Source organism: Artemia sp. Qi Xiang Cuo, chromosome 19 (genome assembly GCF_049724085.1).
Source record: "Artemia sp. Qi Xiang Cuo chromosome 19, ASM4972408v1, whole genome shotgun sequence".
In the NCBI taxonomy this organism is placed as follows: domain Eukaryota; kingdom Metazoa; phylum Arthropoda; class Branchiopoda; order Anostraca; family Artemiidae; genus Artemia; species Artemia sp. Qi Xiang Cuo.
This window is the reverse complement of record NC_142812.1, coordinates 41,002,603-41,029,587: the sequence shown is the minus strand read 5'-3', so window position 1 is coordinate 41,029,587 and position 26,985 is coordinate 41,002,603. Positions and strand designations below refer to the sequence as shown.

General features: G+C 35.0%; 1 protein-coding gene across 4 annotated transcripts in view; it reads right to left on the bottom strand.

Moving 5' to 3' along the window:
- The window catches only part of LOC148940844 (pyrroline-5-carboxylate reductase 3-like), a 50,190-nt gene that overhangs the window by 12,819 nt on the left and 10,386 nt on the right, over positions 1-26,985 (bottom strand). Inside the window, exons 2-5 of one of the 4 annotated variants that reach the window (XM_089105690.1) lie at positions 22,650-22,715; positions 12,622-12,741; positions 8,278-8,423; positions 4,185-4,403 (exon numbers count right to left, since the gene is read on the bottom strand). In XM_089105690.1, the coding sequence (XP_088961816.1) occupies positions 4,185-4,403; positions 8,278-8,423; positions 12,622-12,741; positions 22,650-22,715 (551 nt within the window). Of the gene's footprint in view, positions 1-4,184; positions 4,404-8,277; positions 8,424-12,621; positions 12,742-22,573; positions 22,716-26,985 lie in introns of those variants that run through there. The other 3 variants (XM_089105691.1, XM_089105693.1, XM_089105692.1) reach the window with 3 other exon arrangements.

Below are 26,985 nucleotides of genomic sequence, written 5' to 3'. Positions count from 1 at the left end.
CCTCCTACTAAAACATCCACTGCTAGCGTAGGTACTAAGCCTACTTTTATCGTCTTTCTCTGGACCGTACCGTCCTTCTTTGCAATTTCTATTCTTACCCAAGCAGACGGGCATTGGTGCTTATCTCCATAATAACACAATGTTGTAATCTTATTTTTATGGTCTATCTCCGTTCTATTAATTAGGTCCATTCGCATAAAAGTTTGCTCACCCCCTGAGTCAATTACCATTTCGGTCAATTTTCCGTTTAATTTTCCTTCTATTTTATGTGATTTCACAAACTCGTCAATATTTCCTTCATAATGGGCTATAGCCCAATTCATTCTTTTATAGGTTACATTCTTATCTTTATTATGGAAATTTGTAGAAAAAGGCTCCGAGAAATCAATTTTTACCAGATTATCATCATTTTGACTATCAAGCATTTCTTTTTTTCGACAGGGCGGCGCAGCCTCCCAATTTGTTTTATGGGCCGGTCCACATTCCCCCACAGTCAACAAAGTATTATGTTTTCCCGTAAAAGTGTTTAATGTCTGGTAATTTTCTTTTTCTCGCGATTGATTCTTAGACAAATTATTACGGCTATCTGACAGCCTAAAAGTAACTTGTGATAAAACGTCACTTTGCGAATTTCCCCAACGAGTTTTCATTAGCCTGTCAAATGTTTTTGCAACATCCTGGTAATATAATTTTTATCGGCCTCCCTACGGGCCTGTCTTTCTTCCTCTTTTTCTCTTCTATCTTTCTCTCTTTGTTTCCTATCTTCCTCTTATTTTTGCTCTCTGGCTTTTCTTTCAGCCTCTATGCGTTCTTGTCTTTCCTCCTCTATTTTCTCTTCTACTATTTTATGTAAAGTAGAGGTATATACTTTCCGTGGTCTAGAATTTTTCTTAATTTTTTTTCTTAATAAAAGAATATTGCCAATAATTTCCATCTTTCTAATTGCATCTTTCTCAGCCAGCATTTTTTCCTTATTTTCTCGGTACGCTCTCTCAAAGGCCTCCATATTAGCCTTTCTTTCTGTTTTCTTACTTTTTCTATGGGCTTCACTCGCCCTTTTCGGTCTTGAGTTAATCTCATCTCTGTCCGATATAATTTCAAAATTCCTTTACCTGAAATTACCTCTTCAGTCTAAATGAAAATTCTTTTATCCATATAAGTTCCGGTCTTTCGCGAAAAATTGTCTTGACACGCAGCAATTTTAGCCTTATATTTTTGAATACTAATTAGTTGCGCGATATATTGATTCGTAAATTTTTCAATTATGATCTCACAAGGCACAGCCCATAATAGATCTTTATAATTCTTTTAATTGATTCCGTATTTTTTCTTTTCTCTTTATATGTAACCACAATAGGCTACTATCACTATGTAGGCTAACTCAACTAGTCTCTTCGAAAACGCGAATTTCTTTTACTATCAGTGCTGTTGATAGCTCTTTTTCTTGCTGCCAACACTTATTGGAGGAGGGTGAGACGGGGTCACCACTTTTTGAGGCAAAAATGGCGCAAAGAGGTTGGTATGCCACTTACTGGAGGGGGAAAATCCCTCGTCGGCCCAAAATAGTGGGATTTCCGCGGTTACTCCAACGGTTCCGTATCTACTAGCGTGATTGAATGGCCACAGGGTAACTTCTAAAGGCCAAGGGTCATCAACAAAATTTCTAGCTATCTATTTAGACTCGACATAGGCTGAAAAGTTAAGAGAGTACATAGTATAAAAATTCTTACTATATTCAAGACACGCTACAAAAGAACTCAAAACGGAACTAAAGACAAAAATTTTACACTTCACGAATACACTTTAAGACGCGCGCTTGCGCGCGCACCTCTGACCAAAGGCGATGACTGGCCGAATCAAATCAGACTCCCAGCATCCTTTGAAGCTTTTCAAACTCTAAATTTAAGCTGTATGAGTCATTGCTCAACTGGCTTTTTCAACCACTTGCTAATTAGTGGATTCTTCAGACATCGTAATAAAAGCTTTCCTGGGGGTTTAGATATTCAACATAAATGAAGTTAAATTTATAAAAAGGCATTTTTCTGAAACAAAAGGCGCCAAAGGTCCCAACACGCTATCTCTGCAAAATTTTGTATTTTGGAGGAATATCAATCTTCTTCCAATGAAAGGTCCAGTTCAACTATAAGTATAGGGTTGTTAATGGAAATCAACTTAACCGCCAAATGGTGGTGTCATTTGTTATTTCCTAAAGATATGTCCCTTCTGTTAGACCTCAAAAGAAAAACAGACTTTAACCAGTCATGACCAATCTTGGTCGCCATAGAGAACTGCAATAGATTGGTCATCTATAGACGACCATAATGAGAGAGTAAACAAGATTTTGACATTTTAACGTGGACTTGGTATGAATTACAACTGCTGATACCACTGAGAGTACAGCATTACCCAGTAGAGCACAAAAATTCATAAAAAGCTCATTATTTTTGTATTTTCAACAGAAATTTAAATTTTATTTGGATCTAACCTGGTATCTTTTGAATGTACGCATATATTTTTATTTCCAAACTTTTTTTTATTAATTTAAAAATAGTTATGACTAGCTTACCATGCAGAACATAGGCTAGTTAAGCAACACAATTATCCTGATAAAGCCATTTTGGCACAAATGATTCTTGAATTTTCAACCAAATAAAAAATCAAGAGAAGAAAAAGGGGTGAAAAACTCATATTTTATTTGGACTTTTATAATCAGCTTTATTAATTTGCTAGTTTTCTCAGAGACAACCTGGGATGTTTTCCATACTCTATGTCTAGGAACATAAAATAACTAGGAATACACACACCCTCGAGAGGGGGGGGGGGGGAGAGATTTTCTCTCTGGCACCTCAAAAAGTGAACAAACTTGATCACCTAAAATAAATCGTGAACAGCACTGATAGAGCATTTCTCTTATTTTTTTTACAGCATTTTCTTATTTTTAACTGGGGGGTGGTCACCGCAGAGATGTGAATTGGAGCCGATTCCTCGTAGCACTTATCACCCTAAGGCTCTGCAGCCAGGGTTGCCGGTTCAAATATAGCTGACCAAAATCAATCATGAAAAAACGAGGCTTTTAGATGATCAGATGAGGCTCCCATCCCAGACAAAGGAGCAAAATGAGACCTTTAAGCTACAAAACAGGCCTCTAGACCATGCACAATAATTTGCAGAACTACTCCTGTGTAACGATGTATTTAACCACTCCTCAGCAATTAAGGACAAAGGGGTCAATTGAGGCTTTTAAGCTACCATAGCACAGGCAAAAGGGGCAAACTGAGGGCTAAAAAGAATTTTGATTTACTAAAGTAAATCAAGGACAAAGGGGTCAATTGAGCTTTTAAGTTACAGAAGTTTAGGCTACGCTCAGATTAAGAGTTAATGTTATTGCAAACCAGTTTTGCATAGTCCAGTTTATATTTGTTAAATCTTTCAACCAATTTGTTCAACCAATCTTTCAAGACAAAGTCAAAAAAGTTTACATTTTTTGTCATCAAACAAGGGCATTTACTTTTCAATCACATGGTTGGCTTACTGAGCATCAGTGACTCTAAGTCGGTTCATTATATTCTCTACCACTCCTAAGCTCTTCTGCCATGGTTGTCATTCTAATATATCTGACCAGAACCAACCCCAGCAGCATCATGAATCAAATCATACATAAATCATCATGAGCGTAGGCAGCATATTGTCTAGGGGGGACAGTCGATAGTGTGATGGAGGGGGAGATGAAGTTATGTCGGCATGGGCGTACGTAGCTTCTTGCCTAGGGGAGGGGGCAGCCACTTCTGTGATGAAGAGCGGGGGAGCTGAAGTTATATTGGCAGTTCACAGAACCTTACATTGCCAGCAAGTTATATCATACTTATGAAATCCTTATTAATAAATAATCACCAAAAATTATAAATCATCAATATGTTTCAGCATTGATATTCTTGGATTACAGCTAAATCTTTCCAAGACATTATGGATGATTGCTTCTTGTTTGACTTTTATTCTATCTCGATGTATACTCATCATGCAGAGACCTGTAAAAAAATACTCATCATGCAGAGACCTGTGCTTTTTCAGCCATATCTAATGTAAATTAGAAGGTCTAGAGGGGGGAGATGCCCACCCTGCCACCCCCTCCCTACGCCCATGTAAATCATCATTTCAACATATCAAAAATTCATAGATCAAATTACATAAGCAGGGCCCGATCCTGTCAAACCACAGTATGCATTGATTTGTGATTCAGGAACTTCTTTACAAATACCAACTGACTCAAAGAGGGCTTTGACAATATCACATTGTTCATTTGTTACATTCTTTCCTCTTGAAAAGACAGTACAGCCAGCACCTACGGTTGCACAAGTATTGGGCATAACACGAACAACTGGAACTTGAGCACGCAAACAAAACTCCTGTAAAACGAATATTTAGTCTGAAAAAATAGTTTTGGATACATACCCGATCAATAAAACATGTCATATTTAGACCTAAAATACACATCACTTCAAAACGTAGCTACTTAGCCTGATCAAAGTCCCCAACCATTGCTCAGGAATACCTGGTAACGACACTTATATTTTTTTGAAGTGATATGTGTTTGTGAATCTGTCCTTTAAGCAGTATGCGCATGTTCTGTGTTTTAAGAATGCTCAGGTAATTAACGGGTATTGGTACTTATCCGGTAACGACAAGAGAACTTTCCTTAGAGAGTTGCTACCCTAAGACGGGTTATAAGGAATAATAGCTATAGCAGGAATGTACCTAGAGAATATCTGGATCTAGGCCATTCTATGAAAACTCATGATGTTCCCCCTGTTTTGTGATCCATAACCACAGTGACGTGCAATGAAAATACGTACCTAACAAAGTTGTATCCCCATACGAAATTGGGTGCTCATTTTCAGATAAGTAATGGGCATTTGAATTCGAAATACCTATTGTCTACGATACTACTATGACATTTGAAATACTACTAGGGGGGGGGGAATGTTGCAATAAACAAGTAATTAAAGCAAAATAGTCAAAGTTAACGCCATAGAGAAATGGATTAAATGAATTATTTAATTATCATCATAAAAAACACGCTCAAATAATGTCATAAAAACATGACTAGAGACAAGATAAAGAGAACTGATAAAAATAATGGTTGCAGCAGTGGCTTCAATCTAGTAAAGAGCGAACCACGGCTTCAATCTAGTAAAGAGCGAACCACGGCTTCAATCTAGTAAAGAGCGAACCACGGTCCATAGTAAATAAAGATAAAAGAAGGTTATGAAAAAAATTGTCTATTCTGAAAGGAACGGTAATTTTTAATTCAACAAATTTTAGTAGTAAAATGTTAGTGCAAAAAAGAGTTTATAAGAGTTTCGAAAAAGAGCCTGAAACCAGTTGAAAATGGCGTCAGGTCAAAAATGAAAAGTGTACTAATGGAACTGCCATGGTGAAAATCCCTATATATGCGAGCTATTCCCCCCTAAAACAAGAAGGGAAATCACTTTATGCATGGGAAGCACAGACGTCCCTCTTTATTCTTCTTCTGCTTTTCCCCTTAATCAACTTTTACATCTCCGTGCTTTTTATAAATTCAACTGTATAATGCCATCATTAAGTACCACATGGCACTCAAAAATGAATAGAAAGGCTGGGAAGCATGAAAAGGCACCAACATAATCTGTATGGGTGAAAACCCTAAATCAAAGGTATACAACCCTCATCTAGATTACTGCCCCTCCTAGTCCCCTCAATAAATTTCATAAATCTTCAACTGACTTAACAGTAATAGGCAAGTTCTAGGTTAGTCTGGTCCATTCAAGAAAATTTAGAGAGGGGAGTGAAAAATTTATTTTTCAATATCTAGGGGGGAGTGGAATTTGTTGTTCTTTTCAATTTTTTTAACAAAATTACCGAAAAAGGTCATAATTCCATGAAAGTACTAAAAAGTTATTCTTTTGAAATTTAGGGGGTGGAAAGCTTAGGGTTTGAACAGCCCCTCGATCGACGCCACTGGAACTAGTGGACAACTGCAACATCGTAGAGGGATTTTTAAAGGCTCATAGCTGATCATATTAACGCGTATTTTGTATGAAAGTACTCAAAAAAGTTATTCTTTTGAAATTTAGGGGGTGCAGAACTTGGGGTTGGAACAACCCCTCGATTGACGCCACTGGAACTAGTGGACAACTGCAACATCGTAGAGAGATTTTTAAAAGCTCATAGCTGATCATATTAACGCGTATTTTGTTGCGTTTCAAAAAAACATAAAAATCCACACCGAGTAGCGATGGGACTTCCACTTATTTGCTGTCTAATTGTCTTGAATTCCTAGCACGCAATAAACGAGTGATTGGGAAAAGCAAGAAGTATAAAATGAACACTGTTGTAGTGGTTAGGATTCTTCAACGTGACCATGGTAACTCAGGTTCGAATCCTGATTGAGACAAAATTTGTTCTAAAACAGGAATTTACATTCTGGCACCACTAGCGGCGAAGAAAAAAGAAAGAAAAAAAAGAACACCCTTCAGTGCTTCGATGCATAAAATTGATTTTCTTTTTTTTTTCAAGGGGGGGGGACTGTAATTATCCTGTATAGGCTTTACAACCATGGTGATTCAAATGGCGCAACTTTCAGTTCTAATGATTAGTCTACCTAAAATGTTAAAGGGCCAAGAATAATAACTAATGAAAGAGTTTCTCACGAAAAGTTCCGAATTCTTTGCATCATTGCAGCAGGAACTTGCAATAATAATAAAACATATTCTGTAAATTATATTGGCTACACATCTTAAATTCTTTTAATGTCCTTCAGGTTTCTAACATCTGAATAAATTTCATATAAGATATTTCATAAGTAATTCAATTTTTTATCTATATCCCCGCAAAATGCCAAGGATAATTTAAGCAAACGATCATTCGTTTGAAAAAACTACAGATTTGGTAAGGGAAAGTTTAAGAGACATGTGAAATGAAACCTATATTCAATGGCCTATTTGAACAAAACTTACGTTGAGTTCTGTATTATTCACCTAAGTTCAAAGGAGATCTTTTTATAAGGTTTATTGCGGATATTCTTAAAATTTAAAAACGAACAAAAACTAATTTTATAAAAATAACATTTTCCTGATGAAAGTAAACAGCGAGATTGAAACCTAAAACTAACAAAAATTACTACTTCGCAGTTTGCGCAACAGGTTTTTTTGAAAAACTGTTTCTAATAAAATGGCTCGTGATATTTCCCTATATTTCCGAAATTGTGAACAATTGCCACTTTACTGAAAACTAAGCTTGCTATGGTTTTTCAGAATACTAAAATTGTTTAGTAAACTTTATTCATTTCATGGCCTGTAGAACATTATTGACAGCTTTGTAAATTAGTCTTTTAGTTTCTTCAGGCTACTTAAGGATATTCTGCTCCTAATCCAGTTTTGTCGTTTCTGCGTTGTGTTTTCAGCAAAGTGCTAATCTTTCAGATTTCTACAAATATAAGGAAATATCACAAGTAATATTACTTGAAACATATTTTTTTTCTAATACATTCCAAAAATGTTGGGTACCCTGAAAATAAGAAAAGAAAATGTAACATTAGAGTATCCAAATGTCATTTATGTATCAGCTGTTTTTCATTAGTTACTTCAGTTGCATTTAATGTGATTGTATTTAAATATAGTCTCTTATTATGTTTGGCTTGTTGTTTTGTTATCCCTCTCTCCTTAGATTCATTTTAATCCATTAACATTATATTCAGGTGGTTTCAGGCCATTTTTCGAAGTTCCAACAAATTTGTTTTCACACTAAACTTTTACCATTTAGGCTTATCAAAACAATAGTTACCACTCCTAAATCAGCTTCAAATGACTTTTCTTCGTCACTTGAGTTTTAGTTTCAAAACATGTTTTTAAGTTTTCTGTTATTATGGGCTAAGTTTGTTCTTTACAATGTTGCATCTGATGGTATCCCAAATAGACTAGTCGTAAGTATCAGCGAATCGCAAATAGTCTGCTTTATAACTATCAGCCAATCCCAAATAGTCTAGTCATAACTATTAGCCAATCCCAAGTAGTCTAGTCATAACTATCAGCCAATACCAAATAATCTAATCCTAACTACCGGGAAGCAAAATATTTTTCAGACAATATGGCTGTATGTGTCTAAAGGAGTAGTTTCAACCTAAAAATCTCGATGGCTATTAACCATCAATAATCATCTGTAGTGGTTTATTCACATTTTATATTGAAGCCCAAAGGATAGTAACTTCCAACTGTTAATGTTAGGATAAATTTTTCAAGTTACCTTCTCTAAGGCTTCAATAGTGACTCCACTCATAACAGATATAATTAACTTGCATTTCACTTTGATATCTTCATAACATACAGCAGCAGGAAAAAGACCAGGTTTCACAGCTAAAATGACAACATCACAGCTTTCCAGCACATCAACTACGAAAAAAATATGTCGAAAACGTTTAAGTAGTGTGAATGGGGGCACAGCATAACGAGGAGGGGGCTTGGGAGGATGAAGTCCCTCTCGGACAAGCAGGTACACATGAGGTAAAGAAATAAATCTCTGTAGAATCTTATAAATTGTCCTCAAATTTCCCCTTTGCCCCAAAGTAAATATTTGCACATGCAACTGCTCCCAGAAAAACCCTAGTTTCAAGAAAAGGTTTTCCATATTGCACAAAAGCATATATTTTCTATAATTTAAAAATTTATTTTGCTTCAAAATACAGGAGAAGAAACGTCACAAATTTGTCATTATGAATGCATGGGATCTATTCAATTTTTTTTTTCAGCAAACTGAATTCATAAAAATAGCATCATTACACAAAATTATGTGAAAAATCTATCAGAATTTTTTGGCTATTAGCCTGTCCCTCATTCCGACTAGACTTTACGTTGCAGAAATTTGCAAATTTAACGGTGTTCTGATGGTAGTGAATTGAGCCATCTTCTTTTTATGTCAGTAAACACCTTAGAAAAAAAGTAAAGAAGAATACACATTGATTGTTTTTACTATGCTAAAACCATACCATATGATATGGGGAAACATTAATTGGCTAACTGATTACAAAATATATAATTCAAAATTCCCAAGGAGATTTCTGTAATACTACAGCCAAATTGCAGTGGATTTAATAAGCCCTGGTTGCCCATGCTAAGATAGACTTCTCAAAGCCTTAAACCACCTTAAACTCACACTGGGTCATGCTCCTCTTCCCTCCCACCATCTTCAGAGTATCTGCCCATAAAGCCAACACCCAGGCAAGTATTCAACTTTAACCCCACCAAATTCAAAGCTTCAGCTTCGACCCCCTCTCATCTAGAAAAAAAAACATCTGTAAAATCTCTAGTCTGAAAAACAAGAAACAGCAAAACAGCCAGTTATACCAAGGCACCCACAATATATAAGCCAGAGAAGGTCGTAAGCCCCCTCTCCCAGAAGACAAAAATATGCCAAACAGCACAAAACTTGTTAATACCAAGGATAATCCTTACGATATTAATTTATTTATCAACTCAATCTAATAACGTTTAAGTTACCAACAGTTAGCCACATCAATCAATTTCAGGCTTTGACTTTACCCTTGTTTAAAGATATTTTTGGCAACTTTTGAAATTATAGTAACCAAAGTTATCGTTAAGTCATTTTCAGAGAAAAAATGGGCCTTCCCCCTTATATTGGTTTTCATTATTCATTGATGTTTTATTACAGGCGGAACCATTCACTTATTATAGCTGGTACCTACCGGATTTCTTTTATAGCTTTTTTATGGCGTTCTGTTTTGATTTTTTGACAAGAAAAAATATTCTTTCGGAGGCAGATTTTATTTTAACGTCACAATTGTGAGACAGAAGAAAAAGTGTTTGGAGTTTTTAAGGAGCAAACCATTTAAGCTAATTATAGACAAAATCAGTGCGTTAGGTTTCTGAATTTGAAGTTCCTATAAAGTTATTACTTTTATCAATTGTTGAGAATTACAAATACAAAACGGTATAAATCTTTTAATTTTGATGAATTAATTTTAAAATGATTCTGGATTTTTTTTTAACTGTTCAATTGATAATCAGAATAAGCTTGAAAATACATCTATACGCTGGCACGCTAATACAGTTAAGGGAGGGGCGCGTAAACAAAATTTATAGGATAAAATGTATTAAGTTTATTTTTTAGTCTGCCTGCAATAATAAAGCTTTGACATTAGTTGTAATTTAGGCCTTAACCGTCAGAACAAAACCAGGCCCATCTATCTTAAATTAGCAAAATTTAAAAGCCTAATAAAAACCCGAATAAATATTAGCAATATTTAACCTAAATCTCTTTTCATACTATAATTGCACGTTTATGCTTTTAAATTTAAACTTTATACATATCCTGCTTTCATAAAACTAAAATTTTTATAGATTGATAAGATATTTTTTCTATAGCTCTCCAGGTCTAAAACATTCTTTCAATGTCACTAGCAGCTTTATAGTTTCTTTGATTTTATCAAATTTCACTCTCTGAATGGAAACAACTTGGAGCTTCATTTTCTCAGGTCTTTGAACTCTGGGTAAAAGTCCTATTTCGAAGCTGTTTTACCTCCTCCTCCCCACCCTAGAAACGCCTACATTTTCCTGGTCATATCCCCGAGATAATATCTTTGCTAAAATCCTGGCTAAATGAACCTACCCCAGACTGTAATTTTGTATTGATTTTTTTTAGTTTGACTCGATTTGATTGAATGAGTCCTTTTTAAAGTTTCTTCGACAAAGCTTTCTATAAAAACCTTATATGCCCCCAGGGCATAACTTACAACGCTTGCCCTGAGGGCTGTGGGGGACTGTCCTCCTCAAAAACATAATTTCTATCTGGAAATCAACTATGCTTAACAAAATGACTATCTAAAACCTTTGATTGGATGTGTTTGGGGAAAAGGTGGGCGTGAGAGGGGGGTTGGTTGCCCTCAAATCATTTTCGACTGTTAAAAAGGGCACTAGACTTTTGAATTTCCAATCGAATAAGCCCTTTTTCAAGTTTCTACGACAAAGATTTCAATAAAAACTTATATGCCCCCAGGGCATAACTTATAACCCTTGCCCTGAAAACTGTGGGGGGAGTGTCCTGCTCAAAGGTATAATTTCCTGAACTTTAATCTGCGTGGAACAAAAGGCTATTTCAAAATTTTGATTGGCTGAGTTTGGGGAAATGGTGGGCGTGGAAGGGGTCTTAGTTGCCTTTCAATTACTTTCGACAATTAACAAGGGCCCTAGCCATTTCAATTTCCAACCGAATGAGCCCTTTTTGAAGTTTCTACGACAACGCTTTCAATAAAAACCTTATATGCCCCCAGGGCATAACTTACACCCTGTGCCCTGAGGGCTGTGGGGGGGGGTCTCATCCTTAAAGACCTAATTACCAGAACTTTCAACTACGTTGAACAAAATGGCTATCTTAAAATTTTGATTAGATGTGTTTGGGGAAAAGGTGAGCGTGAGAGGGGATTAGTTGCCCTCCAATCACTTTCGACTATGAAAAAGGGCACTAGGCCTATGAATTTCCAATCGAATGAGTCCTTTTTCAAGTTTCTACGACAAAGATTTCAATAAAAATTCATATGCCCCAGGGCATAACTTAGTACCCTTGCCCTGAAGACTGTAGGGGGAGTGTTCCAATCAAAGGTATAACTTACTGAACTTTAAACTCCGTGGAACAAAATAGCTATCTCAAAATTTCGATTGGATGTTTTTGGGGAAATCGTGGGCGTGGAAGGGGTGTTAGTTGCCTCCCAATCACTTTCGACTTTTAAAAAGGGCACTAGCCATTTACATTTCCAGTCGAATGAGCCCTTGTTGAAGTTTCTACGACAACACTTTCTATAAAGACCTTATATGCCCCCAGGGCATAACTTACAACCCTTGCCCTGAAGGCGGTGGGGGAGTTTCCTCCTCAAAAACATAATTTCTATCGGGAAATCAACTACGCTGAACAAAATGGCTATCTCAAAATTTTGATTGGATGTGTTTCAGGAAATGGTGGGCGTGGAAGGTGTGTTAGTTGCCTTCCATTCACTTTCGACTATTAAAAAGGGCACAAGCCACTCTGATTTCCAATTGAATGAGCCCTTTTCGAAGTTTCTACGAAAACTTCTTCGATACGAAGTGCCCTGGTCTAAAGGAAAAAAAAATACATTGTACCAACATCGTTCTGATATGCCCCCAGTGCATAACTTAAAACCCTTACCCTGAGGGTTGTGGGGGAGTGAGCTCCTCAAAAACATATTTTCTATTGGGAAATCAACTATGCTGAACAAAATGGCTATCTCAAAATTTTGATTGGATGTTTTTGGGGGAATGATGGGCGTGCTGCCCTCAAATCACTTTCGACTATTAAAAAGGGCACTAGTCACTCCAATTTCTAATCGAATGAGCCCGAAGTTTCTACGACAACGCCTTCGATACAAAGTGCCCTGGTCTAAGAGCAAGAAAAAAAAAAAAAAATAATACATTGTGCCAACATCGTTCTTTAGTCATTATCATAGGCAGCGCTATTGCGCTGCCTATGATAATAATAATATAAAGAAAGCATCAACATTTTCTCACTGACTCAAATTTTAATGCAGTAGAAGCATGAGAATAAAATAAAAAACTATATTACTGTTTGAATTAGTAGTATTTGCACCCCATTTTCTCCAGATTTCAAGAGTTCCATTTTCTGGATCAGCAGCCAAAAGACGTTCTGGTGCAGCAGCCAAAAGTTGTTCTGGTTCAACAAGACCTAAACAAAATAATAAAAATAGAAAAAGAGAAGACAAAACATATTCTCCAGGGGCGTCCATTCATAAAAATATAAGGAGGGGGATAAACGTTTTTTTTTTAATCTTGGGGTGGGGCAATTTTGCTTTTTTTTCAGTGAGGATACCAGGAAAATTTTTTAAAAAAATACCAAATCAAATCTGAGGAAGGGGAATAAAACTCTAGAAAGATGAGCAAGTACTTTCGTCTCCACCATTGAGATCCCTGATCATCTTCTATTCTTTTACCATTCCCTTTATTCATTCGAAATAGCTTTGTTTGATGCTGCAAACCTAATTTACTAAAATACATATTTTATTTCAATATTATGTTACAGAAATTTGAGGTTCTTAAAACCATATAAGCAAAAATTAAACAAAAATTTAAAGAAATTATAATGAAAAACAAACAGTTTGAGGACACCTAAAATTTTTAGAAGAATATATGGTGGTGTGATCTTCTTTTCTTCTTGGATTTAATAGGCTGTTAAGGTTAAACTACTTAACTTTTTTCTTGTTTCCTTAGTTAGAGAAGTTTCCACGTAATGTCTGACCTCTGAAATAAGGCCTTTAGCACTTAAGACAAATGTTACTTTATAAATTTCACGCTTCATAGTTTTTTTTTATAAAAGTTGTTGTACTTGGGGCTGTACACAGCAAAGTATTTCTAGTTTCTGAAATTGCATATTACTGCTTCTTTTGCTGTTGGGGTTCCTAGTGAGATTTCAATGCATTTTTTTTTATTTCTTATTGGCACCTACATCAAATATTATTTTGTAAAAATAACAAGTGCAAGCAAGACCGAGTAAAATTTTTAAAATGAAGTAAAACCAAACTGTGGCTTTTTTTACAAAAATAAAGTTTAAATTCCTGTTCAAGTGCACTTTATTAACAAAGAAAACTTAATTGTACTATAGCTGTTTAAACACAGGGACATTGAGGTAACACACAACAACAGAGGGTACCAGTTGCACAAATTATTCTGATTTTCATACCTAAGTTTCGCTACAAATAAAAATTTCTCTTGCAAAGTAAAAAAAAAACTACAGATAATTATTCAAAACCTGAAATAGCAACTGACTTCTTTTTATAATATTCACAATGGTTTAGAGTGATACAATCTTATCTCGAAACATCAGCAAATTTTAGAGTTGAAACTGCTGAATTAAGGTTAAGAAGGCAAGAAGGGTGGCTTATTGACACCTTGAGTTTACTATTCATGTCCATAAGAAAACGTGTATGCAGGAGAATTTATCAAAGCCCCTTATCAGTAACTCCTTTACTGTGAAGACCAGTATATGAAATAGATAGCTATCCTAATCGAAAAACATTTGAGTGAATGAAAGGATTAAAATTGTGCAATTATTGGATACTTGAACTGTCATCTGAGAAATTTATTCAACAGAATTTTTCTTTCAACAACACGTTTTTTGGATTTTTCGGGGGTTAGTCAATCACCCCCCTTACGAGTAAGTCTCGTTTAATGATGTTTAAAAAAAAAAATTTGTGTTCGGGCATATCGCCAAATTATGTAATGAATATTCCAGTATCCCAAGCTAAGTTCGACCAAGCTAATGAGCTCCAAAACGAAAAATTAGACCGACTACTTAGTAAGCAGGGTGATTTAATAACTGCAGTTAACAATTTGTCTTCTGAAATACAGGAGTTAAAGAATGAGGCTTTAGAAAGAGATAGAAAAATAGCCGAATTAGAAAGGATACTTGAAGAGCAAAAGCAGAAGAACTCGTTGCTCGAGCGTCAAATGCTACTAATTGAAGTGAAAGAAAGAAGTTCGAACTTGATCATACACGGCTTACCAACGGATATTAATCCGAATCAATCCCTTGAAGCTCACGTGAAAGATCTACTTAAGAATGCTTTAAAAATTTAGTCATCTGTGTCAATTAACAAATGTTATCGCTTAGGAGGAAAAACTCAACATTACGAATAGACGCCGTAATCAAAGTCAGTCACGTAAACCGGCAGTTAATCCAGTGCTAATTAGGCTCAGGAATGAAGCTGAAGCTTATCTAGTTATGCAAAACGTATCCAAGCTTAAGGGCTCTGGAATAAAAATTTGCACGGACCTTCCTCCAGCACTTAACGCTTTACGCACAGGATTCCTCATTAAAGCAAAAGAGATGAAGGAGTCTGGAATATGTATTGCTTCTCGGGTGAAAAATAAAGGAACCCATGTATGGCTTGAGATAAAAAAAAATGATTCGGTGATATGGGAGAGAGCTGACCAATAAGTGAATAGGATAGTAGTAATTTGAGTTTATATTTATAAGATATTGTTGAGTATTTTGTTTATTTTGTGTTTAGTGCTCAGGTTGTTAAGTTAGTTGATAATTTATGATTTTTTGAGGATTATGATTATCTTATTTTTGGAGGCCCGTTCGCAAAAGTATCATAATGTGTATTATGTGGGTTTTTCTTACTTTTTTTTTGTTATCAAAACTGTTATATTGAATTTCTCTACTTTGTGCCACACTATTCCTGATTTTTTCCTGTATAAGGTTTTCATGTTATAAAGTTCTAGTTTTTTGTTTATGTTTGTCTCTTTCAGATGAAGTTCTGGTTACAATTGTGTCTCCTTTGACTCTCCGTATGGTTGGTAAGTCACTTTTTGTCAATAAGTATACCCAGCATCGAGATAATGGATGATAGACTTCGTAATTTCGAGGAGCTCGGGCTCCCCCTAGATTTAGGTAAAATATTTGAGAATTTATGCGATGATGACGATGTTTTTGTTATGATGGTTCATTCTATCCCAAAAAATAAATATCCACTCCCCACCCAAGTTTCAAATAAAGGCGTTAATTTTACAATAGCATTTTTGAACTGTCGCGGGTTACTAAATATTTTTGATCGAATATCCCTGTTTATTTCTCATCATAATACAGATGTCTTCGCCTCTTGTGAAACATTGTTAAATGATTCGACAAAGACATTTATTAATAAACAGGATCATACTTTTTTTTTCATAAGAATCGGATTAATAAAAAACAGGGAGGGGTTGGTTTCTTTATTAAATCAAGAATTCAGTCAGATCTGGTGAGTGAATTTGATCACCTATATCTTGAAATGGTGTTTGAATTTTTGGCAGTTAAAATAGATGTAAATGGTATGAAAATTTTGTGTTGTGTTTTTTACCGGCCTCCAAGTTCTCCTGCTTCAAAATTCGTGGAACTTCTTGATGAGTTCATGCTTATTGCTTCGAAAAAATATCCAAAAATAGTTATCATGGGTGACTTTAATATTGATTTATATAATTCTAATAATTCAAGTGGTAATTTCTACGGAATCTCTTCTGACGGGGCTGACTTGTTATCAGTTTGCTTATCCGGTGGTCTCTTACCAGCTTATAGAGTCCCAACAAGAATAATGAAAGATTCTGCTTCCCTTTATTGATAATTTGTTTACGAATCTGGAACTGAAGTCTAGTGACGTGGTTATTGAATATTTTTCAGACCATTTGATGCGTGTGACCAACTTTCACTTGATTACAGAGTTTAATAGGCCTACTAAAAGAAAAATGAGAATGACTAACAGAAACTCCTTAAGTAAATTTAAAGTATTGCTTTCTTCAAGTGATTTTCTTCTTGTTTAGAGTCTTCGGACCCTGATTTTGCTGCTGAATTTTTTATGAATCAGTTTAAACGTTGTTTCAATAATGCTTTCCCTCTCCGCCAAATATCAAGAAGAAATAGTATAAAGCCGATTAAGCCTTGGATATCTCCTGGATTGCTGGTATCAATAAAAAATAAGAGTCTGTTATATAAGGCATACTTAATGCATCCATCTGAAGTTAAATTAGCTAAATTTTGCAGGTACAAAAATTGTTTAACAAAAATTTTAAGATCAGCAAAAAGCCATTACTTCGCCGAAGCCTTTGTTGAAGCAGAAGGGTCCCCCAAGAAGACATTGGAAATAATTTTAGCAAGTGTCGAGACGAAGCTTTCAAGGAACCTTGGAATCTTGAGAAAACTCAGTCACCATTTCCCTAAAAAAATACTGATCCTGATTTACAATGCTTTTATAAAGCCTCACATTCAATATTGTTCTACGGTTTGGCAATCTAATTTCAAAACACATTTACAGAGACTAAACTCAGTTCACAATAAGGCACTTCAAATTTTAGGCCCAGCACCGAACAGACAATCAATGGCATCACTTTACAAACTATCTTGCACAATTTTTTGTTTTAAATATTTTTCAGGAACACTCCCATCACCATATAGAGGCTTATTCACACTAGCATCACAAATCCATAGTTTAAATACACGATCTTCATCAGACATTTACATACCCCCGACACCGACAGCTAGGTCGGAATTTTCTCCTAGAATTGCGTGTGCTAGAGAGTGGATATGCACTTCCGCAAGAGCTGAGGTCATATAGGTCTCTCGGCTCCTTTCAAAAGAATGTGAAAAAATATCTAAAAGATTAAATATTTTTTTACTAGATTTATTTTATTATTATTATGTTTATAATTTTTCGATATTATTATTAATTATCATATTTTAGTTTGATACTTCAAGGGTGTGAGCGGAGGAGAAGTTGTGTTAAATTTATTGTTATTTGATGGCGGTTCGGGGTGGAAATTGAAGAGGACAGGAGGCCACGCTGTATTTAGAGTGAGCAATTATTACGGGCCCAAACGTGCATCAATGCACAAGGAACTAAGTTAAGTGTATTTTTATATATATTTTTTTGAATTAAAACCCATATTGAACTGAACTGAACTGAATTAATAAGTGCTTAGGAAAGCATAAGACCCATGATCTTCCTGATGAATTAATAGCTGAAGATGGAACTAAACTTGCTACAGGGAAAGTAGAAGTTGTCAATGCATTAAATATACACTTTACAAAAATTGGCGAGGAAACCGCGTCAACTGCTGGAAACAACCTGGTCCGTCGTCTGGATAATGAAACTGGAGAGGACTTTCAATCATATCAACCCCTGTCTCACAATTGCTCCATTTTTCTTACTCCTGTAACCCCAGATGAACTTTTACTTACAACAAACCTTTTAAAGAATGGATTTTCGGAAGGGATTGATGGGTCATCTACTAATCTGATTAAGTAGGCTACATAGCACCAAATATTGTAATCCCGCTTTCCCATGTGTTCAACCTCTGTTTTGAAACCGGAAGATTTCCTTCTTGTTTCAAGTCTGCAAGAACTATTTCTTTGTATAAAGGAGGAGACCCGAAGAACCCAACAAACTATCGCCCGATTTCAATCCTATGTACATTTGGGAAGTTGCTCGAAAAGTGCCTATATAACCGTATAGTCAGCTTTTTAATGAAATCTAAATTTTTTAGTCCGATGCAATTTGGGATCCCGAAGTCTCACTCTACTGAGCATGCTATTATGGCAATGATTCAGTTTGTTCATGACGCCCTCGAAAAAGGGGATATTCCTGCTACAATTTCTACTGACATAAAAAAGGCATTTAAAACGATTTCCCATAAAATATTGCATACTAAACTTGATAACTGCGGCATAAGAGGCCCAGTTCATGAACTAGTAATTTAATAACTAAAAAGACAAATCAATATGTAGACGGAGGCGACACTGCTTCCTCATCAGTATCTCAATCTCAGTCAGTTGGAGTCCCACAAGGTTCTATTTTGGGTCCACTGCTATGTCTTATTTGTATGAATAATATCAGCAACACCGTAAAAGATATTGGCCTTAACACATTATATGTCGATGACACGGCATGCGATGTTAGCAGCCACAACTCTAAATATTTGAAGCTCAGGTTGAAATCAGCACTGAAAAGGCTTATCTTATGGTTTTTGAGACAAAAAAATTGACTATTAATTGTACTAAGACAAAACTCATCATCTTCTCTCGTACTGGGAAAACAGCACCGGAAATCATGATGATTAATATTCAAGGCCTACCCATTGAAATTGAAAGAGTTGATGATATTAAATATGTCGGGATAATACTGGATTCAAGTTTATCATTTAAAAGCCATGCAATTTATCTTCGAATGAAACTGGCAAGAAATATTGGATTGATGAATCGTCTAAAATTTGTTCTGCCGTTTTTTCTTGCCCTAAAGTCTCTTTATCATTCTCTAGTGCATTCATATATAAATTACTGTCCCATTATTTTTTTTGAATACTTTTAAAACTCATATTCTTCCTCTTCAGAGGCAACAAAATAAAGCTCTGCGTCTATTGAAAAATTGCCTGCCTAGCCTGTTTTCTTACCCTGGTAAATCGTCAACAAAAAGTATGTATCAAATATTAAATATCCTTCCACTAGATCTTTTCCCTTCTTTCCATTCTGTTCTTTATATGATTTAACACGTTCAAGGTATTTTGCCTGAGTATTCTTATTTGCATAATAATTTTTTTCAGGATGATAATCAGGTTTTGCATGCATATTGGACCCGTGGCATTTCTGTAGTCCGTCAGGCTTTAATAAAATCTGAAAGGTCCCGTTTTTCACCAAGGCATAGTATTATATATAAATGGAATAAATATCATAGTTTTGTAGATTTGAATGATTCGTTCGTTAATAATAAAATTATATTAATGAATCACTTAATCAGTAATTATTAATTTGATTTATTTTCTGGGGTGGATGCTCCTCATTTCACTTGATTTATTTGGTTATTTTGATTTTATTCGGATTTTGTTTGTTGTTACCATACGGAGAGTTAAAGAGCATTTTTTTTTTTATTCCAGTATCTGGAGATAGTATTATTTATTTATTGTTGAGTGTATATAAACCCACACACCAGTTATTCTCACTGTGGGTCATTAATTTGATAGTTTTGTCAAAACATTTTTTATTGACTAATAAAGAACTTGAACCTGTTGACACGGTTCTAGGCGTTTACCCCCCCCCTGGAAAATAAGGCTTTCCAAATTTGAGAATTGTATTTGAGTTTTTTTCCCGTAGGGGGAAGGAATTTTGGTACTTGTGTATTATGCGCCACTCACTCAGGTTTACGCTGTATAAAATTCGAGAACACACCGTTTTTTTTGTTAGTTTCTTTGTTACTTTAGAAACAAATTCAGGCTATATATTTGCATATTAGGGGGGGGGGGTTAAGTAGCGGGTTTGCAAGCAAAATGTGCTTGGTACAATTAGTCTGCATATTATATCAATAGATAAATAAGTGTATTTTAGAGCAAAATATACGTCCATGAACACAGTAAAATAACATAAATGAATATAGTGAATGGGAGTGTTTAACCCCCAGAAAATACCGCAACGTAAAAGATCTCGCCCCACGAAAAATACCCCCACCCACGGAAAGTAACCCACGCGGAAAATACCCCCTCTTTGGAAAATGCCCCCCCCCTCCCACCCTGTGGAAAATAAGGTTTCTAAATTTAAAATTTTCATTTGAGTTTTTGTTTTTAGTTTCGTTGAAAAGTGATAAGGAACGGGAAAAAGAGCAATTCACACACCAGAAGTATCTTAAAAACTCAGAAAAAAAAACACAAATCCATTTGTGTTGAAAAGACTTCCATATGAACTTCTGCAATTTTTGGCAGTAGTAGGTGCCAACTTAAAAAAAAACATAGGCGAACAATCATCCAAAATTAAGCTAAAACATATGGCACCAAATAGTTTAAGAAGGTTTGGCTATCCTTTAAAAGGATAGTTGGCTTTGGGAACCAACAAATTCTGAATTGTTTAACGTTTTAAGGACGAAAGCGTTGTTAAATTCTACGATGTTGTTTTTCTTGTCTTCCAAGTGTAAAACTACCACAAATCACAATTAACAAATAAATGAAGCCCAAAACTAACAGAAATTACAATAGATAGCCTAGTCAAACTTAAAACGAGCAAAAATTAGAAGGAAAATGGCTGACAACACTTATGTCTTCTTCAGACCAGAAAATGACTTGCACTTTACTTAAAAAAGATAACCCTGTATTTTCAGTTTGATTCCTTATAGTCTTAATACTTCTTTAATTGTTGAAGTAAAAAAAAGTGAAAATATTTCATATGTATTTTGTTTTCAGTAAAGTACAAATTATGTTCTGGTCTTGGGGAGGTGTGGGAGTTGTCAGCCTTACTAATGCTAATTGTTGTTATTTAGAGTTTGAATAGGTTATTTGTTGTATTTGTTCGTTTTTGGTTCAATTTATTTATTTATGGCGATTTGTGGTAGTTTTACGCTTGGAAAATTTTCTGAATTTATGTCTACTCATTTTTGGCTTAACTAGGCTGTTTACTATTCTTTGACAAACTTGTTTTTTGGAAAAGTTTTTTATATTGATTTCCGTTCATTTTTATTGACATAGTCTTTTCATATAAAAAATATCTTATAGATTTTTTTTTTATATTATACTCCATAGTTTTTACTTTGAAGATTATTTGACTTTATTTCTGCTCATTTTTGGTTTAATGAGGCTCTTAACTTTTCTTTAAAAAAAACTTATGTTTCCCATTAACAAATATTATCTGTAAGTAATTAAATAAAAAAAAACTATTTTTTCAACTGAAAGTGAGGAGCAACCTTAAAACGGAAAACCTTAAAAACGAATGGAAATTATTACATATATCAAAGGGGCTGCCTCCTCCTCAAGACCTCGGTCTTTACGTTAAAGTTCTCTCTCCATGAAAAAATCTGATACTTGTGTGTTATACGCCACCGACTCAAGATTACGATGTGTAAAACTCGAGAACAAAGTGATTTCTTCGTTCCTTTAGAAACACATTTGGGCCATATATTTGCACATTAGGGGGGGGGGGTAAAGTAGGTACAATTATTCTGCATATTATGAAGTAAGAATTGTTTTCTGACTTCAAACTATATTTACCCTCCTCCCCCCTAATGTGCAAATCTATAGCCAAAATTTATTTCTAAAGTAATGAAGAAACTAACGAAAAAACCTGTGTTCTCGAATTTTACACAGCGTAAACTAGAGTGAGTGGCACATAATACAAAAGATAATTTCAGAGACCACACTGTCTTTCCAAGACGATAAAATAAAAGTTCAAAATAGGGATAAAATCCTTTTTAATAGACAGTGTATAGAAATTCACCAAACAATTGTTTTAATTTAGTTTTACTACTGATGACGGTCACTGTATGTGTGACCAAATTATCTGGTATTTTTGTGAATTTCTATACACTGTCTATTAAAAAGGATTTTATCCCTATTTTGAACTTTTATTTTATCGTCATAATACACAAGTACCAAAATTCCTTCCCCATACGGAAATAAAAAAAAAACTCAAATAAAATTCTCACATTTGGAAAGCCTTTGTTTTCCACGGGGGGGGGGGGGTACCATTGACATATGGAAGAATCTCTCAGCAGTTTCCCAACAAAGCTATTTTGTGTAGTCCCAACAATAATTGTTTGAGCAAGTTAAAAACCATTAAGACTAGCAGCATATTAGTATTCTTGCAAATTTTGAGCTTAAAATGTGTAAGCTACAAGGAGAAGGCCCAATTGGCTGTAAAAATAGGTGGAAAAAATTCAGCCTTTACAGGGAACCAGTATATTTTTCAGACAATACGGCTGCATGTATCTAAAAGTGTAGTTTCGACCTAAAAATGGTAGGGTTGTTCAGACCCGTCTTAGCAGATATTCCATGCCCTTAATGTAAGTATGGTGATGAAACTCCAACATAGTGTTTACTCATAGGAATATCTTATCTACATAAAAGAGAGAATTAGTACTGGTTCTGTGCATGCTTAATAAATAGAGTACTGTATTCTAAAAAAAGTAGCTAGATTAGTGGCAGTTTTTGTTTGAAAGGCCAAAACCATGAAAGCATTATCTAATAGATCCAAATTGGAAGGACTTGTAGAAACTTACACCAGAAATGATCAGTGTTTTCCAGCATCCAATCACCATATCAGTAGAAAAATGAATGTCTTTAAGAGTTCCTCACCTGGTGATAAGTTTTCACTAGTTCTTGACTGAACAGAGTTGTCAGATTTGCATGAAATCAAACCTACTGATAAATCAAATTCACATTATCAGTTTGGACAATTTATTGGTGATAAATGCTGGGATTCAGGAGTTATATAGTAAAAGTGAAAGAGGACAACTCAATACCTAATTATTACACTATGTTAGATGAGGAGTTTAGAGCACTAATTTATTGAGTCTATATATAAAACAGTCTACAAAATTATAAAAAAAAATGTTCATTACCGGTATTGGTTTCAAGGCACCAATCATATGTTGAAAAAAAAGGACATGTTTATGGTTCTGCATGTTTACTTGAGTCTGGAGAATATTCTTGAAAATCATTATAGCATGTACGTAGAGTTAGGTCAGAGTTAGAATATTTATAATATTAAGAGTTAAAAAGTTTGTTTGCCTCAAACCTGTTTTATAAGGAATTTCATTGCCAAGTCAATCAAATGCTTTGATACAACAATTCAAAACATGAAAAGTAAGATTATTTAGGTTGGCTATTAAAGGTTCATATTTTATCTCCGAGTTCATTGCAACATATGTGGCATTACACCAAATGAGTACAAATCCAGTTACAAATCTAAGTAGGAAAGAAAAAAGACAAATAAATTTCCTATACAAGCCCATGTTTTCAAAAGTTGGTCAATGATCCAAGGAATTAACATGAAAGTTGAACTTTTTTCAAAACACTGACAAAAAATCTTTTCTGTAGGAGAGAAATGGTGTTGAAAACAGTAAAAGGGTTAATTTTTTAGTCCAAATTTTCATTCATTATAAAAAAAACAATTTGTTTTCTAAACTTTTACCAGTAAAAGGCATAAACGAATGGGTGGAAATAGTAACTACCGCAAAAAAACAACGAATCAGAAGACTTTACTGGAACCATAGGCAAGGCCGTACCCAGGATTTTTTTTTCGGAGGGGGTTTTACTCAAAGATTATTTTTCGGGGGGGGGGGAGGGGGTTACAAAAAAAACTCAAAAAACGCATACAAAATTTTTTTATATCCTTTTTTGTTACGTTTTTACGAGTCAAACAAACATTTCGGGGGGGGGGAGGTTAAACCCCCCTAACCCCCCTCTCCCTCTGGATACGGCCTTGGCAATATGAGAGGATATTTAAAATTAATTCATAAGAATGTTTACAAATCATTAAATGGCCAGTTTCTTCATATAAACAAACCAGCAGAATTTACACAAGGAGAAAGAACAAAAGAGAAATCAAACATATATACAAAGGTAGTACAAATCCAAAAACAATTTACATACCTAACTACCAATACACAACAAAAGACAAAGACAAATGTTAAAAATAACAAAAACAATTCAACCATACTGACACAGATTTGAACAAGGAGCATTTCACTATACTCCTATTGCAACTTTTAAGCTTCAACCCAAAAATAATCAGAACTGTTCTATTACTCATAATTTCTGCACAAAAGTTTGTTTTTGCAAATTTCTGCACCAAAGTTCTGAAATGTTTTCAGAAAAATTTAAACTATCACAAAAAATTTCTAACGCTATTTCTTAACTCAGACTAAGATCTGGGATGGTGATTCGACTTTCTAACATCAGAACTGTGACTTGACAAGCACTCATAAAGCTGCTATACAGTGCAACTGAAACTTTAAGAAAGGGATATATGGACCAAATTAGATTTGGAAAAAAGTTCTAAAGATTATATTTCCCCCCTGAAAACTTGTAAGGCTTAGATGATAGGACTGTAATTGCCTAAAAAAATAAGCCTTTGAAATATTTTAAAATATTTGAAATATTAGTCTTTTCAATCATTCAAAAAAGCTTGAAATTGGCAGCAACACAAAGAGAATACAAAGCAAATTAACCAAGAGATAATTAATCTTTGTCAGAGAAGTGACACTGCAAGCATTGCTTTAAAGACGTTATCCTATTTTTTATGTTTTTTTGTTGTTGTTGTTGATCTGCCAACAATCTTATGACTCAGTATTCATTCTGCAGCCAAAATAAATTATTGGTATATCACTGAGGCTGTTTTGTACATTTACTAGAAGAAATATTCAAATTTCCCATTTAAATGCTCCTATTAATAAAAATGAAGACCTAAATTTCTTGCTTTTTGGTCTCAGGTCAACTTTGAAAAAACAAAAAAATGCATTATATGATTCATTCTTAACTTAGCATAGTGTCAGTGTCTAGCCTACATCAGAACTAAAAGGGATAGATCTTAAAATTTCATATATAAGCATATGATTGACATTTGATATTTAAATTAAGAACAAAGCTTGTAGTACTTAAAGCAAATTCAAGGGCAGATAACATTATTTGAATTACTTGCCTATCTCCCTGGGAAAAAAACTTGGCACGTGTATCCCATCCCCTACTAAAATGCATGACTGCTCATTTTTTGTGATGCTTTGAATGAAAGATTCTCCAATAAATCCTTGTTCACATGTTACTTAACCTGTGGCCAGTTCCCAAAAGGTGGAGACATCCAAAGGGAAAAGGATATTAGAAACAAAATGCTCATCAAAAACGCAGGCCCTCCACTTGAGGATACTTTAGTACCACTTACTGGGGAGGTGGGTGACAATACTCACAGTACCATCCAAGGGATATGGGAGTTGAGCCAAGCAGATTTTTTGAGAAAAGAAGGGCTAAGTCCTCTTAATGGTGGTTGACTCTGACTTTGGGGTGAATCTGGCTACACTCACATGCAGGGCAAGACAAGGAAAAGAAATATACAAGAAAAATTACAGATATGGGCCTAAATCTAGTTTTAACCCTCCTTCTCCTATCCCTCTTCTTAAAAATTAAACCTGTGCATCACTAACGGAGGCTTCTCTTGTACAGGTCTGTCTATATTTACTGAATTGGCTGAGCATTTGAACTACATAAGCTACAACAAACAGTATTTAAGACCTATATACAAGCCACAGACCAAGCTACCAAGGCTAGGAATAAGTGAAGATGAAAATGTGACGTTGGGTAATGAATAGATTGAGCAAGTGCGCAGCTTAACTGACATTGGTAGTATCAAACAGTTCGTGGTAACGAACTGTAAGTAAGGAGCAACCTGGCTCAATAGTACCCAAAACTCTAAAAAATGGAATTTTGATACCAATAGATAAATCAAAAGAATCAGATTTTTATGCTGATTTCAAATATATAATTTCATCAAATTTAGTCTTAACCATCAAGAGTTACGAACCTGAGAAAATTTGCCTTATTTTCGAAAAAAAAAGGGATAAACATCCCCTAAAAGTTATAGAACCTTAATGAAAATCACACCATCTGATTCAGCGTATCAGAGAACCCTAATGTAGAGGTTTCAAGCTCCTATCTGCAAAAATGTGGAATTTTGTATTTTTTGCCAGAAAGATCATGGATGTGTGTTTATCTGTTTTTTTTTTTTTTTTTTTTTTTCAGGGGTGATCATATCGACCAAGTGGTCATAGAATATGGTGGGAAGGCTCATTCGAACGGAAATTAAAAGTTCTAGTGCCCTTTTTAAGTGACCAGAAAAATGGAGGGCAACTAGTTAAATTTGAGTTCCTCATCAACATCATTTCCCAAATCTCTCCCCTTGACCAAAGAGTCAATCAATTGCCTTGAACCATCCCCTCCTATCATATGGTACTGCCATCTTATGTTCTTTCCCCCAAAGTGCATTGACTTCCACTTCTGAATGTTAAATTCAAGTTTCCACTTTTGGGCCCATAATGAAATCAAATTCAGGTCTTCTTGTATGGATGCTCTTGTAACTGACAACCCTGCAGAGCCAATAAGCTTTGAATCATCAGCATAAAGGCTCATCTTACTTTTTAAAGCTTCTGGAGCATCATTCAATGTTGGAACTAGGATTGTTCCCTGAGGCACACCACTGTCAACTTCTGATATGAATTCTTGCCCATTGTCTCCAAATACCTAGACTCTTTGCTTTCTTTCTGAAAAGAACTGCATCACCCATTCTACAGCCTCCAGATGGATGTCAATAGCTATTAGCTTTATCTTCAGCCAGCAATGAAAAACTTTATCAAATGCTTTGGCAAAATCTTAAACGATTATATTGTGTGCATACAGATTGCTTATACAGACATATCAGCAATATTTTTGAAACAGCTTACTGTATCAAGATGAAACTTTTGGTGCATCATGAGTAGGATATTCAACTGACCAAAAGGCATGTACCTGCTACAACGGTTATTAGTACTGCAGCTACTACTGTTACTACTAGTACTAATAGGCTACAACACTATTACTGCAACTGCTGCTCCTATTACTATGATACTACTACTATTAAGTCTTCACATATGAAGCTGAAAAT